Here is a 19214-nt window from a genome sequence, read left to right on the forward strand (position 1 = left end):
AGAAAGGAAGGAGGGAAGGAAGGAAGGAAGGAAGGAAGGAAGGAAGGAAGGAAGGAAGGAAGGAAGGAAGGAAGGAAGGAAGAAAAGCTCAGGGACAGCATCCAGGCCCTGAGTTCAAGCCCCAGCATCAGCAGAAAAGAAAAAAAATATACTATTAAAGGTTTCTGTCCGGTGATTCAGGGCTGAGGTGGGTGCTTCTCGCTGTTTTGGGGATAGCAGCCATGACTTGGAGTTCAATCCTGCAAGCTGGTGGTTTGCATGTGTCTGTGCATCATTCAATCAAGGAGTTCCATGGCTTTGGGTCAGATCAGCAGCAGGACTGGGGACTCCCCTGCCTCTGTTCCCCCCAGCGCTGGATCCCTCCAGCCTCAACCCTCCTCGCCGAGGCCTCTAACTCCGCGGCTCTTGTTCTTGGCCTGGCAGTCGCTCCCATGATCCTCCTGGAGTCACACTGCGCGGCGGCGCGGGACACGGTGCAATGTCTGTGCGTGGTGAAATCCAACCCAGAGCCATCCGTGGCCTTCGAGCTGCCATCTCGCAACGTGACAGTGAACGAGACCGAACGCGAGTTTGTGTACTCAGAGCGCAGCGGCCTCCTGCTCACCAGCATCCTCACCCTGCGCGGCCAGGCGCAGGCCCCGCCCCGCGTCATCTGCACCTCCAGAAACTTCTATGGCACCAAAAGCCTGGAGCTGCCTTTCCAGGGAGCCCGTGAGTGAAGGGCTTTGAGGGTGAAGAGGAGCTCCAGGAAGAAGGGGGTCCTTCTTAAGTCCAGCCCTACCCTACCTCTAAAGCTGGGCCTCTGGTTAAATCGATGAAGATGCTGGGTGCCGGTGCTCACACCTGTCATCCCAGCTGCTGGGGAGGCTGAGATCTGAGGATGGTGGTTCAAAGCCAGCCTGGGCAGGAAAGTCCGAGAGACTCTGATCTCTAATGTTCCACCAGAAAGCCAGAAGTGGTGCTGTGGATCGAGTGGTAGAGCACTAATCTTGAGCAAAAGAAGCTTAGGGACAGCTTGGAGGTCCTGAGTTCAAGTCCTACCACCACCAAAAAAACCCCAAAAAACCAAAGATGTCCTTTCCGTCCAGTGGGCAGAAACAGCCTTCAGATTGTGTGTGTTCTTCATGGGGGGCCCTGCCCCCAAACCAGCAATGACAGGAACAGCCTAAAGCCTGGAGTCTCCCAGCCAATTAACCCTGGCCTACTGAGTCAGTATAGATGTATATATATTGTCAGTCGTGGGGCTCAAGACAAGCGCTCTACCACTTGAGCCACAGCACCACTTCCAGTTTTCTGGTGGTTCATGGGAGATAAGAGTCTCACAGACTTTCCAGCTCCAGCTGGTGTTGAACTGCGATCCTCCGATCTCAGCCTCCCAAGTAGCTGGGATGGCAGGCATCGGCCACCTTCTGGCCTGGGTGTGTCCCCATGAGCAGACGCGCTGGGAGCCTCTGTCTTCTCTGTCCTCAGATCGGCTGATGTGGGCCAAGATCGGGCCTGTGGGCGCTGTGGTCGCCTTTGCCATCCTGATCGCCATCGTGTGCTACATCACCCAGACCCGCAGGAAGTGAGTGGGGATGAGGGGCTGTGAGAGGCCTGGGCGGCAAGCGAGGCCAGGCACCCCGTCTGTGGAGAGAGGGTTTGGGGGACAAGGACTCCTGCCACTGGCGGTTCGGGACCTGCCAAGGCCCGGCTGAGCATTTGCCATAGATCCTCTTTGCCCTCCTAGTTTGCCAACAAACAAACAAACAAAAACCAACCCCAGAACTGTTCCCTGCTCACCTCCGGCCAGAGGCTCAGGGAAGGTGTGCAGGGACAGAAGCAGGGAGCCACGAGGCTCGTCATTCCAAACCAGCCACACTGGAGAGGGTCTCTTGGAGAACTGGAGTGGGGGTGGGGGTGGGCAGAGTCTTAAGAGAGAGCGGGAGGGGGTGTAGAAAGAGTGAGGAGTCACCGGGAGCTGCTGTGCCCTGCAGAAAGAACGTGACAGAGAGCTCCAGCTTCTCCGCAGGGGACAACCCCCACATCCTGTACAGCACTGACTTCCGCATCTCTGGGGCACCCGACAAATACGAGGTGAGGGCCGGGGTCATGTGACCATGCATTCCCAGAGGAGCTGGGTGGAGGTGGGGAGGGGGGCAGGTTGGAGGGGGGGCATTGTGGAGGAGCCCCACTTTTCCCGGAGCCCCTGGCTCAGGCTGCTGTGGCAGGGATTACAGAGGGTGGTACCGAGGGTGGCCTTAACTCTCGCTGCTGTCTGTCATTGACTTTCCTTCTCCAATAGTCCAAAGAGGTCTCTCCCTTGGAAAGTCACTGAGAGCCCCGAGGTAGGTCCGGGCCTCAGTGTGCCGACCCCCGGGGACCTGGCTGGGCCCTGGGGCAGGTGTGCATGTGTGTGTGTGTCCTTGTCAGCTCAGACATCATCTGATCCCGGGCAGCCCTGCCCCGCAGACCCAGCCTCTGTCCACTCTGTGCACTCTGTCCACTTTGCTGTTTGCCTTCTGTCTGTGGCCACTGTCCTGTGTGTGCGACGCAGATGGGTGGGGGTGGAGAGCTTGGAGAGCGGGCGGCAGAGGCCATCTGGACAAGAGCTCCCAGGGACAAAGAAGAATCGAACCCAGGACCTGCAAGCTGAGACCTGACCACAGAGACCCATCAAGAAGGGAGGGCGCTCTGGGTTACCGTGATCTCCACCAAGAGCCAGCCTCTTTTGAGGAGGCCTCTGAAACACGTAGCAAATTTCAAGGGCAGGACCCAGCCTAGCAGCACCTGCCTGTAATCCCAGCTACCCCAGGGAGGCAGAGGTTAAGATGACAGCCAAAGGCAGCTCCTGGGGACAAAAGTCTAAGACCTGGCCTGAAAAACAGTATCGATAAGAAAGAGAGAGAGAGAGAGACAGACAGACAGACAGAGACAGAGAGATGGAAATGTGGCTTAAGCCATAGAGCAGGTGCCTAGCAAGCTCGAGCCCTAAGTTCAAATCCCAGCACTACGGAAACAGCAAACACATTCCACCTCCCCCCACAAGACTTTCAAGTGAGCTGTAGCAAAGATCCCAGAGTGGGGTGCTCACTCAGGATGAAAGAAGGGGAGAGGGCTTTGCTCATGGTCCCCCCCCACCTCTACCTGCACAGAGCGAGAGGCGCCCGGGCTCAGAGAGGAGACTTCTAGGCCTGCGGGGGGAACCCCCAGAGCTGGACCTAAGCTACTCCCACTCGGAGCTGGGAAAACGACCCACGAAAGACAGCTACACCCTGACAGAGGAGCTGGCTGAGTACGCCGAGATCCGCGTCAAGTGACGAGGCCAGAGGCCGCCCTCGGCCTCCCTCACCGGCCTCCTTTGCTCCTGAGTGTGAGTGTGTGTGTGTGTGTGTGTGTGTGTGTGCGTGCGCATGCGTGCTTGCGTGGGGGAGAGATGGCGCAGGAAGGGCCTGAGGCAGGGGACAGCAAAGTCCTGGGGGCCCAGCCCCCCCTGCTCCTTCCCTGCCGCCCCCCCAGCACCCCTATCCCCACCACAGCACCCCTCAATCCTCCTCTAACCTTGTCTGTCTGAGGGGAGCTCTGTCCATCTGTGTTATTTATTGCTATCCCCGCCTGGTTTTCTGCCCCTCCCCACCTCCGCCCGGCCCCAGGACCTCTATACAAAGGACATGAAATAAATAAATAGCCTCCATGCCTGTCTAGATGCTGGTGGTATGTGTGTGTGTGTGTGTGTGTGTGTGTGTACACACGTGCACAAGTGCGCATGTGTATGTGTCAATACTGGGGCTTGAACTCATCGCCGCAGCCTCTTGCTCGGCTTTTTCTGCTTCAAGGTTGGTGCTCTACCACTTGAACCATGCCTCCACTTCTGACTTTTGGCTGACTTATAGGAGAAATGAAATCTCACAAGCTTTGCTGCCTGTGCTGGCTTTGAACCAAGATCTTCAGATCTCAGCCTCCTGAGTAATGAGGATGATGTGTGAGCCACAGACGCCCAGCAACTCTATATATACATAGCTATATGTATATATATATATATTTTTTTTTCTTTTTCAACTTGCTATTTTGAAATAATTATGCACACAGGAAGTCCCAAAGATAGAACAGAGCTCATGTGCTTGGCACCCGACACAGTTGTTTTACATAATTATAGCACAGAATCAAACCCAGGAACCTGACGCTGGTGTGGGTGCAGGGCTGTGCTATTTTATCACGAGTCCGTATATACAGCAGCAAGCCACATAAAGCATCGGGTAATCCTGTGAACCGGACATCCGGGTCATGCCCCTGTCCCACCCCTACTCCGGCCATTATCCCCCCTCCACCTGCCCCTGCGACCTCCCATCGCAAGCATTCACTCTGCCTGGGACCCTTTAACATCGGCTTTTGTGTAGATGTGCCAGGTACTGGAGTTCACACCTGTCATCCCAGCTACTCAGGAGGCTGAGATCTGAGGATCAAGGTTCAAAGCCAGGCCGGGCAGGGAAATCTCCAATGAACCAGCAAAAAGCCAGAAGTGGATGAGCTGTGGCTTAAATGGTAGAGCACCAGCCTTGAGTAAAAAAGCTCAGGGACAGCACCTGAACTCTAGTTTAAGTCCCAGTACTGGCACCCCCCCAAAAAAAAATGTGCAGAGATCGTGACAGGTGCATAATGTGGCTACCGCATTCTGCTCACTTTCTAAAGAAACAGACAAAATGTGGTCCTGACTTGTACCAATGTACATTTACACAGCAGGGACTATCATTACAACTATGATCTACTTATATTTCACCTTTCCAGAACTTTCTGAAGTGTTTTTTTTTTGATGTTGTTTTGTTTTGTTTTTTGATGCTAGTCCTAGGGTCTGAATTCTGGGCCTGGGCTCTGTGGCTGAGCTCTTTTGCTCAAGACTAGCGCTCTACCACTTTGAACCACAGTGCCACTTCTGGTTTTCTGGTGGTTCATTGGAGGTAAGAGCCTCACAGACTTTCCTGCCCACCAGGTTGGCTTCGAATCACGATGATCAGATCTCAGCTTCCTGAGCAGCTGGGGTGGCGGGTGTGAACCACAGGTGCCTGGCCTGAAGTTTCTCCCTCCTGACTCTGCCCCAGTCTCCAGCCTGAGAGATTTCTTATAGGCTCCACCCACCACCCACAGGATTTGCATAGCTGGATGCTGATTGGTTTTGTTGTTTGCCAACCAGCAAGAAAACAAAGGATGCCTCAATTAATAAGCCAAATTATAGGAGTCTTTAGTGTTGCCTCTCCAGGCCGGTGGCTGCACCCGAGTATCCAATTGTGCCGCATGGAGACAGCTCAGAGTTAGTCTTTTAAAGACAAAAACCGCATCCTTTTTGGCAAGCAATGTATAGGGCATTTTGGTTTTGCAAAGCATAGACAGAAGGAAATCTGAGTGTTACTGGTAAATGTAGCCTTACTTCCTAAACTACTGGCTGGCTAGAACATTTTGAGGTAGTTTTTGCAAAATCTGCTCAGCAAACAACTTTGTGCAGACTCTGCAGAGCAGTCTACAGTTTGGGGTGAGGGGCCTTAACCCTTGGGGGACAAAATGGCATTACTTCAGTCAGGCTTCAGGCTTAAGGACATAACCTACTTCAGTTTGGTTTTGCTTTGTTTATTTAAGGCTGCTACTGGGGTTTGAACTCAGGGCCTGGGTGCTGTCCCTGAGCTCTTTTGCTCAAGGCTAGCACTCTAACCCCTTGAGCCATAGCCCAACTTCTGGCTTTTTGGTATTTCATTGGGGGACAGGAGTCTCATAGGAGCCAGGAACCAGTGGCTCATGCCTGTGAGGAGGCTGAGATCTGAGGATCATGGGTCAAAGCCAGCCTGGACAGGAAAGTCCCTGTGAGACTCTGATTGCCAATGAACCACCAGAAAACTGGAAGTGGTGCTGTGGCTCACAGTGGTAGAGCACTAGCCTTGAGCTGAAGAGCTGAGGGACAGTGCCCAGGCCCAGAGTTCAGGCCCCACGACCAACCAAAACAAACAAACAAACAAAACCATGATGCTCAGATCTCAGCCTCCCAAGTAACTGGGATTACAGGCGTGAGCACGTTGCCTAGCCTGCTCACTCAGTCTTGCCTCTGAGACCCACAGTGACCTGGTAAAAGTGCTGGGCTTTCAACCTCAAGACTTTCACACGCTTCAGTGCTTCACTCAGACAAACTGCCTTCTCCCCCCTGAGCCCCAGTGCTCCTCAGTCAGTGTCAGGGCCAGGCCCCCATTCTGGCTGTGAAGGGTGGTGTCAGCCAGTCCTTTGAGGGGACAATTTTCTCTTCCAGCTGTTTGGCTGTCCGGGCTTGAGTCTTTAGCATTTCTTGAAAGCTGGGAAAGTCCGTGAGACCCTTATCTCCAATGAACCACCAGAAAACCACAAGTGGAGCTGTGGTTCAAGCGGTAGAGCACCAGCCTTGAGCAATAGACCTCAGGGACAGTGCCTGGGCCCTGAGTTCAAGCCTCAGGACCATCAAGGAAAAAAAAAAAAGAAATGCTTCCCCCAATTCAGACCCAGCAGATGATGGTCAAGTGCACCTTCACCCCCCACACACCCAGGTCACCACGGGGTGTGTGTCCCCTGGGAACCCCAGAGAGGAAGGGGCGTGGCCAAGAGGGTCCACAAGGCTCTGCGCTTCCCCTTTCACCCTTAGAACCTGCTGGAGCGGCCGAGTCACAGGCACGGGGGGCAAGTACGGGATGCTCGAGTTTTGTTTCTGTGAGTGAGTGTGTGTGAGTGCGTGTGTGAGTGTGTGTGTGAGTGTGTGTGTGCATGTGTGAGTGTGTGGGTGAGTGTGTATGTGTGTGAGAGTGAGTGTGTGTGTGTGAGTGTGTGTATGTGTGAGTGTGTGAGTGTGTGTGAGTGTGTGTGCGTGTGTGGGGGTGAGTGTGTGTGTGAGTGTATGTGAGTGTGTGGGTGAGTGTGTGTGAGAGTTTGTGTGTGTGTGTTTGCTTTTGTTCTTTGCTTTCTTTATGCAATCAACAAGCAAGTATGGGGTGGTCAGGATTGGGGGGGTCCCACTCTCTCCCTCTGGTGTGAGGTACAATAGTTTGGAATGCAGATTTCTCCCTCTCTCTATATCTAATATTATATATATGTATACACTTTCTCTTTTGGTGCCAGTCTTGGGGCTTGGACTCAGGGCCTGGGTGCTGTCTCTGAGCTTTGGTTCTCAAGGCTAATGCTCTATCATTTGAGCCACAGCTCTGCTTCTAGCTGTTTCTTTTTTTTTTTTGGTCCGGTCGTGGGGGGGCCTGAGCGCAGTCCCTCAGCTCTTCAGCTCAAGGCTAGCGCTCTACCACTTGAGCCACAGCGCCACTTCCGGCTTTTTTCTCTTTGCTTATGTGGTGCTGAGGAATCAAACCCAGGGCCTCAGGCATGCAAGGCAAGCACTCTACCACTGAGCCACCTTCCCAGCCCCATGCTTCTAGCTTTTTTTTGCTAGCTCATTAGAGATGAGTCTCATGGATTTTCCTGCCTGGGCTGGCTTCGACTCAGGATCCTCCAGATGTCAGCCTCCTCAGTGTCTAGGATGACAGGCAGGAGACACTGGTGTCTGGCTTTGTTTCACTTTTGAACTCAAGTGATGGGCAGCTTGAAGACTATTTTGTGGCTAAAACATGGTAATGTGGTGGTCCTTCAGTCCTTCAGGCCCTCTGCCCCCCTGCCAGGCCAGCTGGGTACCTGAGGACAGACTCCTCCTCCCCCACCCCTCACCCCCCCGCCCGCTGGTCACCAGCAGCCCTAAGCATGTGTGGGACCTGCTGACACCGGAGACACACTCCACTCGGAAGGCACATCCTGCCCGCTCCCCCGGGGACCCTCCAGTGCCCCAACTGCCACAGAGAGTTCAGTTTCACTCTGTAAATTTAGCCTTATGTAAAAGGGTGGTTCACACCTATCATCCTAGCCACTCAGGAAGCTGAGATCTGGAGGATCACAGTTCAAAGCCAGCCTGGGCAGGAAAGTCTGTGAGACCCTTATCTCCAATGAACCAGCAAAAAAGCTGAAAGTAGAGCCGTGGTTCAAGTGGTAGAGCATTAACTAGCCTCTAGCAAAAGGGTCGGGGACAGTGCTCAGGCCTGAATTCAAGCCCTAGGACCAGCACACGCATGCATGCGTGCACGCATGCACACACACATGTACACACATGCGTGTGTACACACACTAAGTGTAGAACAGTAGAAGAGAACTAACATAGATCAAGAGCAAGAGACACCAGGGTATGTTTGCAAAATTGGGAGTCCTTCCCCCCCCCCCCCCAGCCACCAGCTCACAGCTATATTCTATTAACTGGCAGTGTGTAGCTGGCTTTGAGTGTGTAGGTGTGTGCCTGTGTGTCTGTGTATCTGTATGTCTGTGTGTGTGACTACTAGGGCTTGAACTCAGGACCTCATGCTCTCTCTGCTTTTTTTTTTTTTTTTGCCAGTCCTAGTGTTTGAACTCAGGACCTAGGTGCTGTCCTGCACTCTTTATTTTTTGTTGTTCAAGGCTAGCACTGGACCACTTTCAGCCACAGCTCCACTTTCTGCTTTCTAGTGCTTCATTGGAGACAAGAGTCTCACAGCCTATCTTGCCCAGGATGGCTTCAAATGGAGATCGTCCAGATCTCAGCCTCCTGAGTAGCTGGGATGACAGAGATGAGCCACCAAGTCTAGTCTTGGCTTGGTTTGAAGATGGAATCTTGCTTTTTTAAAATTCCAGACAGGCCTCAAAGGCAATCTCCTCCCCCCCCCCTCCAGGCCCCCATCCAGACAGGACGCCATGCCCCTCCTTCTCCTTTGGCTCCTCCTCCTTCTGGGTAAGGACTGAGGGCTGGGCAGGAGCCTGGCTCTGAGGGGGTGGGGGTGGGGAAAGGATCCGTGTTTGTTTGTTTGTTTGTTTGTGCCTGGCCTCTCTGTGGTCTCCATGGCTCCTCCTGGCTTTCTGATCACCGTTTCAGAGCACCTGCCTTGGTCTGATTCAAATACTTGGGACCAGCCCTGGACAGTTGAGGTCCCCAAAACCCTCTACTCCTGGGAAGGCGTGTGCCTGTGGATTCCATGCCGGTTCTCCATCCCCAAGTTCAGGTCGACCCTGGATAATCTGATCCTGTTGCATGATTACGAGTTCGATGATGTCACCAAGGAGTTTAATGGGACCGTCCTCTACAAAAACGCGAAGCCTGGGATGTTCCCCCCTGAGCAGGGGAGGACCCACTTCCTGGGAGACAAAGATAAGAACTGCACCCTGAGTCTCGACTCCGTGTCAATACAGGACAGCGGCCGGCTGGGGCTGAGGCTGACGTCAGGGCCCAAGTTAAAATGGATGGAGAAATTTTCTCTCAATGTCTCCAGTAAGTCTCTCAGGAGGACTGGGAGGAGCAGCTGAGAGAGGCCCCAGACACCAGGGCTTAGGGCAGCACAAGATCAGGCTGTGCCTCTCAGGGGCACTGGTGGCTCACACCTACCGTTCTAGCTACTCAGCAGGCTGTGATCTGGAGGACCGTGGTTCCATGCCAGCCCCAGGTAGGAAAGTCTATGAGACTGTTATCTCCCCTGGCCCACCGAAACAGATGGAAATGGCGCCGTGGCCCAAGTGGTAGAGCGTCAGCTGTGAGCAAAAGAGTTCAGGGACAGCGGCCCAGGCCCTGAAGAGATTTGGCTCTAGTCTTGAGTGAAAAAGCCAAGAGTGAGTGTGAGGCCCTGAGTTCAAGTCCCAATATTGTCACATAGACACACACAGACACCCCCCCACACACACACACGCAAGAAGAAGAAAAATACTCAGGGGATAGGAGGGAGAATTTTGAAACTACCCAGAACAGAAGCACCAGGACCAAGTTAAGTATCAAACACCACTCCCTAAAATTACTCCGGTGACGCTCTTGGCTGGGCAGGCAAGTGGATTGGGCTGGAAGGGGGACCCTCTGAAGCGATGGCGGCGGGGGGCAGAATCTGTGTGGATGATTCCTCTGCTCCACCATTTCCAGCCCCACCCTGCTGGGTCTCGAACTCAGGGCCTAGGCGCCGTCCCTGAGCTTGTTTGCTCCAGGCTAGTGCTCTACCACTTCAAGCCACAGCCCCACTTCTGGTTTCCTGGTGGTTCACTAGAGATAAGAGTCCCTTGGACTTTTCTGCCCAGGCTGGCTTTGAACCCCGATCCTACCGATCCCAGCCTCCTGAGTAGCCAGGATGGCAGGCAATGAGCCTGGCCCCACCCTTCTGTCTTGTAGAGACGCCTCTCCCACCTCGGATCCAGCTCCCCACGGAAATCAGGGAGTCACAGCCCCTCACTGCAACCTGTCTGCTGGAGTTTGCTTGCCCCGGGTACCCCGTCCAGCTGTGGTGGTCGCAGGAGGGCTCTGCTCACACCTCTGTCTCCCTCTCCGTCCAGTCCATCTATACCCGCAGCGATCTCACCTTCCAGGCCCAGTGGACTGACCACGGGAAGACGCTGACCTGCCAGGTCAGGAATTTCTCCACCATCCTCTCTAAGGACTCTGTGAAGCTGTGCGTGAAACGTGAGTCCTGTTCCCCCTCCCCCCTCCCTGTCACCTCCCTCCCCACAGCCCGGCCAGTCATGGTGACACACACCTGTAATCCCAGCCCTTCAGGGAGGCTGAGGCAGGAGGATCGCCAAGTTTGAGGCCAGGCTGAGGCTGTAATAGAGAGACTCTATCTCATAAAACCAAAGGCTGGAGAGGTAGTAGATCAGTCTTGGTGTTTAAGGAACACACACAAGACCCTGGGTTCAATTCCCAGCACCACAGAAGTTAAAAATAAATATCTAAATAATATATAAATAAAAGAATGAACCAGGGGCTGGGAAGGTGGCTCCGTGGTAGAGCACTTGCCTTGCATGCATGAGGCCCTGGGGTCGATTCCTCAGCACCACATAAGCAAAAAGAAAAAAGCTGGAAGTGGTGCTGTGGCTCAAGTGGTAGAGCACTAACCTTGAGCTGAAGAGCTGAGGGACAGCGCCCAGGCCCAGAGTTCAGGCCCCACAACTGACCAAAAAAAAAAAAAAAAGAGGAGGATGGTGGTTTTAAGCCAGCCCAGGCAGGAAAGTCCATGAGACTCTTATCTCCAATGAACTACAGGGGAAAAAACCCCCAGACATGGAGCTGTGGCTCAAGTGGTAGCGCACCAGCTTAGAGTGAAAAGCTCTGGGACAGTGCCCAGGCCCTGAGTGTGCGATCCTGGAGGACTGGCCTCAGGCAGGGGGCAGGGAGGGGGACCCTGGCGGAAGACAGCTTGTCTCCTCCCCTCCTTACTCTCCATCTGTCCTGCAGACACCCCGAAATTGAACATCAGTATCAGCCCCCATGAAGCCACCGTCAAGGAGGGGGAGTTGGTGACCATGACGTGCCAGGTGGCCAGCAGCTACCCCGAGTACACGGCCTTGTCATGGCTGAAGGACGGGGTCCCCCTAGAGGGACAGGGCGCCCTCACGCTGGTCCTGGACTCCGTCACCAGGGCCATGGGCGGGAAGTACCAGTGTCAGGCAACCAATGACGTGGGTCTGGGGCTGTCGGAGGAGCTGACCCTGCGCGTGCTGTGTGAGTGGGGGGGGGGGGGAGGAGGAGGGAGGAGGGCAGGAGGGGGGCAGAGCCCCCTCCCAAGAAGTGACAGATCCTCACCTCTCCAACTTGTCTCTGGCCCTCCCCTTTCTTCCAGATGCTCCAGAACCTTCCACGGTGCACATCCACCCATCACCAGCTCAGGAGAGCACGTCGGTGGAGCTGGTGTGCGCGGCCTCTGCCAATCCCCCGGCGAGGAATTTCAGCTGGTTCCACAACGGGGCAGCCCTGGCGGGGGAGACCGGGGAGAAGGTCCACTTCCCCAGCGTCCTCCCCCGCCACGCCGGGGCCTACGCCTGCCTGGCGTACAACAGCCTGGGGTCAGGAGGGATGGGCTCCCCGGCCGAGCTGGACGTGCAATGTGAGGCTCCAGGATGGCCGGAGCCGGGGGGCGGGGGGCGGAGATGGGGGTCACAGGGCCCCCAGAGTGTGCATGAGGAGGAAAATATAGCCAGTCCCCTCCCAACAAATTGTGTGCGTTCATGGGTGCATGGTGTCAGTCCTGGGGCTCGAACTCAGGGCCTAGGTACTGTTGCTGAGCTTTTGGGCTCTATCATTTGAGCCACAGTGCCACTTGTGGCTTTTTGCTGGTTCATTGGTGATAAGAGAAGCTGGGTGCCGGTGGCTCACACCTGTCATCCTAGCTACTCAGGAGGCTGAGATCTGAGGATTGAGGTTCAAAGCCAGCTCAGGCAGGAAACTCCGTGAGACTCATCTCCAATAAACCACTAGAAAACCAGAAGTGGCGATGTAGCTCAAGTGGTAGATAGAGCGCACACCTTGAGCTGAAGAGCACAGGGACAGTGCCCAAGCCCAGAGTTCAAGCCCCAGGATCGACATTAAAAAAAAAAAAAGTGGCACACAGATTTTCCTGCCCAGGCTGGCTTTGAGCCGAGATCCTCAGATCTCAGCCTCCTGAGTAGCTGGGATGACAGGCGTGAGCCACCAGCGCCCAGCTATATATATGTTTGTTGGATGAATGAGTGAAATGAATAAATGAACGGCAAGATAGCATGACTCTCCGGAGATCTGCGGGGGTGTCACTGCCAGCTCTTCCTTAACTCAATCTTGGGGCAGACTTGAACTCAGGACACAGAGAAGCCCTACTTTTGATCCTCAGACCCTCAGCTTGACACCTCTAGCCCCCTCCCCAAAATAAACTCCAGTGGGCAAAGACTCCTCACCCTGCAGGTCTAGACAAGAACCCATTTGACAGATGGGTAAACTGAGGCCCACAGCCCGGCCTAAGACAGAAGCCCTGGGCGAGCTGGTGTTGTTGGGATACATTGGGGGAACTGGATAGAAATGTTGGGGTGGGAGTGGAGGGAGCGAAGGAGGCAAGAGAGGAGAATGGACCCCGGTACATGCCTGGCCTCTCCCTTCTGTTCCAGATGCTCCCAAGATGGTGGAAGCCGTGGTGGAGAACACCGCTGAGATCCGGGAAGGGGACCCCGTGACCCTGTCCTGCCACTACAACTCCAGCAACCCCCAAGTCTCCCACTTCGAGTGGCGCCCCCGTGGCCCCTGGGAAGAGCCCATCCCAGGGGTGCTGACCATTCCCAGGGTGGCCTGGGATGCCGGGCCCATGGCGTGTGCCGCGTGTAACCAGTGGTGCTCGTGGGCGGTGCCTGTCAACTTGGACGTCCAGTGTAAGCATGGGGGGAGGGTTGGACCCCAGTCTCGGGGTGTCATCTTCAAGAATACAGCTGAAACCAGATATGGTCACGGGGCATCCTAGCTACTCAGGAGGCTGAGATCTGAGGATCACAGTTCAAAGCCAGCCCGGGCAGGAAAGTCCCTGAAACTCTTATCTCCAATAAACCATTCAGAAAGCCGGAAGTGGCGCTGTGGCTCAAGTGGTAGAGTGCTCGCCTTGAGCTGAAGAGCTGAGGGACAGCGCCCAGGCCCAGAGTTCAAGCCCCACAACTGACACACCTACCAAAAGCCAGAGAGACACAGAGAGCAGAAGAGACTGAAAGAGATGAGAGAGAAAAAGAGAGAGGGAAAGAGACAGAGACAGAGAGAGGGGGAGAGAGAGAGAGAGAGAGCACTGGGGGCAGGCAGGTCACCCTGGTCCTGGGGTACAGGAGAGGAGCTGGTGGGAAGGTGAAGAGGCCCCTGTCCTGCTGTCCCCCTGTCCCCCTGTCCCCCTGTCCCGCTGTCCCCCTGTCCCCGCTGTCCCCCTGTCCCGCTGTCCCCCTGTCCCGCTGTCCCCCTGTCCCCCTGTCCCGCTGTCCCCCTGTCCCGCTGTCCCCCTGTCCCCCTGTCCCGCTGTCCCCCTGTCCCGCTGCCCCCCTGTTCTGCTGTCCCCCTGTCGCCATCTCCCTGTCTCCCCCGTGTCTGCAGACGCCCCGCGTGGCGTGGAGGTGCGGCAGAGTCCGCTGGGGGAGCTGCATGCGGGCCAGCGCGTGCTCTTGCGCTGCAGCGTGGACAGGGCCCAGCCTGAGGCCGTGCATGTGCTGTGGATGAGGAACGGCAGCCGCGTGGCCGAGGGGTCCCAGCTGGTCCTGGCCGCCATCACCCCCGAGGACGCGGGCGACTACAGCTGCGAGGCCAGCAATGCCGTGGGCCCCGCAGTGTCCAGGGCCCATGCCGTCCAGGTTCTGTGTGAGTGAGAGGGACATGGCCCAAGGGGGCAAGGGGGGTTCCTGACTCAGTTTCCCCCATTGATGCCCCCCGAAGGCTACATGTGGCCATCAGCTTGACTCAGTTTCCCCCTGCCGACCCCCTACCCCCAAGACTTTGTGTATCTGTTAGCATGACTCAGTTTCCCCCTGCAGACACTCCCCAGGGCTGCATGTTGCTAGCAGCCTGACTCAGTTTCCCCTTCCCCATGCTCCCCAAAGCTGCACATGTCTGTCAGCCTGACTCAGTTTCCCCCTGCAGATGCCCCCCCCAAGGCTGTGCGTCTCCGTCAGCCTCAGTTTCCCCCTGCAGACAACCAGTGAAGCATGACTCAGTTTCCCCTGCAGACACTCCCCAAGGCTGCATGTGGCTACCAGCCTGACTCAGTTTCCCCTTCCCCATGCTCCCCAAAGCTGCACATGTCTGTCAGCCTGACTCAGCAGACACTCCCCAAGGCTGCATGTGGCTACCAGCCTGACTCAGTTTCCCCTTACTCGTGCTCCCCGAAGCTGCACGTGTCTGTCAGCCTGACTCCGTTTCCCCCCTGCAGACGCTCCGCGAAGGCTGCGCGTGTCCATTAGCCCCGAGGCCGGCGTGGTGGAGGGCAGGAAGGTCTCCCTGACGTGTGAGAGCGACGCCAACCCCCCGGTGTGGCAGTACGCCTGGTTCCACGGCGACAGTCAGCAGCTCCAGTTCTCCGGCCCGACGCTCAGACTGGAGCCTGCCCAGGTCCAGCACTCGGGGCCTTACTGGTGCCAGGGTGCCAACAGGCTAGGCATCGGCCGCTCGCCCCCCCACACCCTCACCGTCTACTGTAAGCACCTCTCACTTCTTGGCTGCTCCTGGGGTGACCCTCCCCACTCCCCATATCATCATCATCATTATTATTTGTGGTCATGGGACTCAAACTCAGGGCCTGAGCTTTGTTGATGCTCAAGGCTGGCGCTTTACCATGTGGAGCCACAGCACCCCTTCTGGCTTTTTGCTGGTTCATTGGAGAAAAGAGTTGCAGGGATTTTCCTACCTGGGCTGGCTGGGGACAGTGATCTGAGATCTGTCTGATCTCAGCCTCTTGAATAGCTGGGATTACAGGCGTGAGCTACAGTACCTGGCTTCCCAGGATTTATTTCTCTACTAGATAGTCCGGAGACCATCGGGAGGCGAACAGCCGTCGGCATTGGGGGCTGCATAACCCTCCTCATCTTGGCCATTTGGGGGATAAAACTTCGGCACAAGTGAGGTCCTCCCGCCAGCCCTGATGCCCTCCTCCTCTCCCTGAGCGGCTCCTCCTCCTCCCGGGCATTGGCATTCCACCCCAAAGTCTGCGGGCTTCTGCTTCCCTTCCCTGACCTCATTCGGCCCTCACGAAAGCCTTTGTTTCTCAGATGGAAAAGGAGCCAGAGCCAGCAGGGGCTTCAGGAAGGTTCCAGCAATCAGAGCTTCTTTGTGAGGAATAAAAAGGTAGGTTTGGTGACGGTGTGTGTGTGTGGGGGGGGCAGGTGGAGAATGGTGGGACACACCTGTAATCCCAGCTGGTCAGGACGTTGAAATCTGAAAATTGTAGCTCAAAGCTTGGGCAGGAAAGACTATGAGACTCTTCTTTTTTTGGGGCGGGGAGGGTGATCATGGGGCTGGAACTCTGGGCCTGGGCGCCGTCCCTCAGCTCTTCAGCTCAAGGCTAGTGCTCTACCACTTGAGCCACAGCACCACTTCCGGTTTTCTGGTGATTTATTAGAGATAAAAGGCTCGTGGACTTTCCTTGCCTTGGCTGGCTTTGAGCCTCGATCCTCAGATCTCAGCCTCCTGAGTAGCTAGGATGACAGGCGTGAACCACAGGCTTCTAGTTTATGAGACTCTTATCTTCAATGAACCACCAAAAAGTTGGAAGTAGAGCTATGGCTAAAGTGGTAGAATGGCAGCCCTAAGTGAAAAAAAGCTCAGGAATGCACACACACCAATATATGTAATATATTAGATAATATATAAACACATAATATTATGTATTATATATATAATATCTTTTGGGGCCTACAGTGAGGACGCATGCCTGTAATCCCAGCTACTCAAGAGAAAGAGGCTGGAGGACCACAATTACCAAGCCTGGGTTGCATAGAAAACCCCGGCACACGCATGCATATGCACGCACACTCACACATGTGCACACACACGGGAGATCTTGGGGGGTCCAGAGGCTGCAGAAGGAAATGGGGGAGCAGCCGGCTGTAAGCTGTTCTGTCCTGCAGGTGCGGCACGCCCGCCGCTCCGAAGGCCCCCCATCCACGGGCTGTTTGAACCCCATGATGGATGACGAGGTCAGCTACGCCGTCCTGCGTTTTCCGGAGGCCGACACACCGAGGCAGGGGTGAGGACTGAGTCCCGGATGTGGGCCAGCGCCAGCGTCCCGTCTGCCCCTGTACCGTGCCCCCGGCATCCCTCCGGGGGGGCACCCAGCCCCGGAGTGAGCGAGGAGCCTGCGTGTTCAGTATCACACTGTGTGTCTATGTGTCGGTCCTGGGACTTGAACTCATGGCCTGGGAGCTGTCCTTTTTTTTTTTTGCTCAAGGCTGGTGTCCTACCATTTGAGCCATACCTCCACTTCCAACTTTTTTGGGGGGGCTGGTTTCTTGGAGATCAGAATCTCGCTGGTTTCGAACCTTCAACCTTGAGCCTCAGATCTCGGCCTCCTGAGTAGTTAAGATGACAGGCTGGCTCTGTGCTGCATTTTATCTGGCCTTTCTTTCCTGGGGTGCTGGGTGGCCAGCCCGGGGTGCCCCTCCATCTCCTCTCCCTCCGCAGGGACCTCGGCACCGCGGACGCCAAGGCCCCAGAATGTCTCCTGATGGGGGACGAGGCGGTCACATATTCTGTGCTTCAGAGGCCTCTGGTGGTGAGGGGGGGGCCGTGGGGGGAGGGGGTGGGGGATCATGGGAGGGGGACCCGGGGGGAGGGGTCTGGGGGTGGGGGGAACCGGGAAGGGGGAGGTCCTGGTACTGATCGAGTTGGGGGGGCCGGCAGCTCAGGTGGGAGGGGTTTGGTGAATTCTGGAAGGCCTGGGTCCCCCAGGGAGGCTCGGACCCCCACGGAGGGGGCCCCCCCAAGTCTGAGGGTCTGGGCCCCGTGGGAGGTGGGCCAGGGGTCCCTGCGGGGGATTTGGGGGGCAGCAGGTGGCGTTGTGGGGGGCCGTGGGGTGACTGGCAGGGGGGCTGTGACAGCCTGGCTGACCCTTGACCCCGGCCTGTGCCTTTGCCCAGGGCGACTACGAGAACGTGGGGAAGGCGGCGGGGGCGCCGGGGGCGCGTGCGGAGGAGCGCACCGGGGAGGACAGCGTGCACTACTCGGAGCTGGTGCTGTTCGGCGCTGGGGAGCGGCGGCCGCGGCCGGAGGAGGTGGACTACGTGACCATCGCCCAGAGCTGACTCCGCCGCGGCCACTGGCGGGCCGCCCAGGGGCTGCGCACGCACACATTCACGCACACGCATGCCCGTGTGTGTGTGCAGGCACGCACAGATACACGCACACATGTGCAGTATATGCACATTCACGCACACGCATGCCCGTGTGTATGTGTGCAGGCACGCACAGATACACGCACACACGTGCAGTAAATGCACACAGTCACACATGTGCATGCAGTGTGCACGCACACACATGTACCATACAACCCACATGTACACACTGTGCCCTTGCACAATACACACATACGCACACAAACGTGCACGCCTGTATACAATGCACACATGTACACAGACACACATACATGTTCACAAATTCATGCATACACATGCACAAATGAATGTGCAAGGTACATGTGCTAATCACACACCTACACACATTCACGTACACACGTGCACACACATACACATCCACTCACATGCCAACATGTGTCATGTGTGTGCCCGTGCACTCACACACACACGCACACACACACATACACAGTCCCTTCCTCAGTATTCTGCAAGCCCAAGTCCAGACCGTACAACTTCCTGTGTCCCCCCCAACCCCAGCCATCTGCCCCCCCTAGTGTCATGTCCTCCTCCTCCCCACCCCCCCCGCAGCCTCCTCCCCGTGCTGAGTAGTATATTGGAGATAAGAGTGTCACGGACTTTCCTACTGGGCTGGCCTTGAACCACGAGAGGCCCACGTGCTGCCCTGGGGCGGGGGGGGGGGGTTGGGGGGGGGGGGGGATGGGGGTGGGCGGCAGCGGGAGGAAGGGCAGCAGAAGAAGCCTAGCTGCTCAATAAACACAGGCACACAATTCCGGAGAGCCAGAGGTCTCTGTCCTGTCTGTGGGGTGGCATGGGGCGGGGGCATGGTGATTTCTGTGCTCAAGTCAGACAATAAGGTAGTCCTTTTGTTTGGGTTAGTCATCGGGCTTGAACTCAGGGCCTTGACACTGTCCCTACAAATTTTGCTCAAGGCTAGCGTTCTACTGCATTGAGCCACATTTCCATTTCTAGCTTTTTGCTGGATCATTGGAGGTTAACTCTCAGGAAGTTGGGTGCTGGTGGCTCATGCCTGTCATCCTAGCTACTCAGGAGGCTGAGATCTGAGGATCACAGTTCAAAGCCAGCCTGGGCAGGAAAGTCTGTGAGACTCCTATCTCTAATGAACCACCAGAAAACCAGAAGTGGTGCTGTGGCTCAAGTGGTAGAGTGATCTCCTTGATCTGAAGAGCTGAGGGACAGTGCCCAGACCTAGAGTTCAAGCCCAGGATCGACCAAAAAAAAAAAAAAAAGTCTCATGGACTTTTCTAATCAGGGTTGGCTTTGAACTGTGATCCTCAGCTCTCAGCCTCCTGAGCAGCTAGGATGACAGGCAGGAGCCCACTCCCTGGCTTGGGAGTTTTAATCATGATTTTTTCTGCTAAGCTAAACTGAGCTGCCTCCCCCCCCCCCCCCCCCTTGCCACTCTCCCCCTGCACACACAGACCTTGAACTTGCACAGATCCAGTTTTTTGTGCGATCTCTAGTCTGGGAGTCCTCTAAGGTTCACAGGGCGGGGTCCTCTTGCGGGAGCGCCGCTCAGAGCCAATCTGGCTTCCTGGCAACCC

At 55.9% G+C, this 19214-nt stretch overlaps 2 protein-coding genes across 5 annotated transcripts in view; both read left to right on the forward strand.

The window, feature by feature from the left end:
* The window catches only part of Mag (myelin associated glycoprotein), a 10526-nt gene extending 7210 nt beyond the window's left edge, over positions 1-3316 (forward strand). Inside the window, exons 6-10 of one of the 2 annotated variants that reach the window (XM_013026229.1) lie at positions 424-711; positions 1471-1567; positions 1977-2076; positions 2285-2327; positions 3135-3316. In XM_013026229.1, coding sequence (XP_012881683.1) covers positions 424-711; positions 1471-1567; positions 1977-2076; positions 2285-2317 — 518 coding nt within the window. In that variant the 3' untranslated portion in view covers positions 2318-2327; positions 3135-3316. The remainder of the gene's footprint in view (positions 1-423; positions 712-1470; positions 1568-1976; positions 2077-2284; positions 2328-3134) is intronic. The other variant, XM_013026228.1, reaches the window with a different exon arrangement.
* Positions 3317-6594: 3278 nt separating this feature from the next.
* On the forward strand, positions 6595-17719 carry Cd22 (CD22 molecule). 3 transcript variants are annotated; one of them, XM_013026214.1, is made up of 14 exons: positions 6595-6670; positions 8683-8779; positions 8921-9313; positions 10193-10480; positions 11252-11518; positions 11637-11900; positions 12931-13188; positions 13886-14146; positions 14715-14978; positions 15303-15399; positions 15550-15625; positions 16408-16526; positions 16961-17051; positions 17416-17719. In XM_013026214.1, exons 2-14 carry the CDS (start codon positions 8743-8745, stop codon positions 17578-17580), a joined length of 2580 nt encoding a protein of 859 aa, XP_012881668.1. In that variant the 5' UTR covers positions 6595-6670; positions 8683-8742; the 3' UTR covers positions 17581-17719. The 3 variants fall into 3 exon arrangements, with proteins under 3 accessions (XP_012881668.1, XP_012881669.1, XP_012881670.1); XM_013026215.1 differs by having other exon boundaries at positions 6649-6670; positions 8721-8779; XM_013026216.1 differs by lacking the exons at positions 6595-6670; positions 8683-8779 and having other exon boundaries at positions 8947-9026; positions 9235-9313.
* The last annotated feature ends 1495 nt before the right edge of the window (positions 17720-19214 follow it).

The sequence above is a fragment of the Dipodomys ordii genome, unplaced genomic scaffold (assembly GCF_000151885.1).
Source record: "Dipodomys ordii isolate 6190 unplaced genomic scaffold, Dord_2.0 Scaffold92, whole genome shotgun sequence".
NCBI classification, from domain to species: Eukaryota; Metazoa; Chordata; class Mammalia; order Rodentia; family Heteromyidae; genus Dipodomys; species Dipodomys ordii.

Coding starts and splice junctions, on each gene's coding strand:
- Cd22 (XM_013026214.1), top strand. CDS start 8,743: ATGCCCCTCCTTCTCCTTTGGCTCCTCCTCCTTCTGG. Junction 8,780..8,920: donor TTGGCTCCTCCTCCTTCTGG/GTAAGGACTGAG, acceptor TCACCGTTTCAG/AGCACCTGCCTTGGTCTGAT. Junction 10,481..11,251: donor TGTGAAGCTGTGCGTGAAAC/GTGAGTCCTGTT, acceptor TCTGTCCTGCAG/ACACCCCGAAATTGAACATC.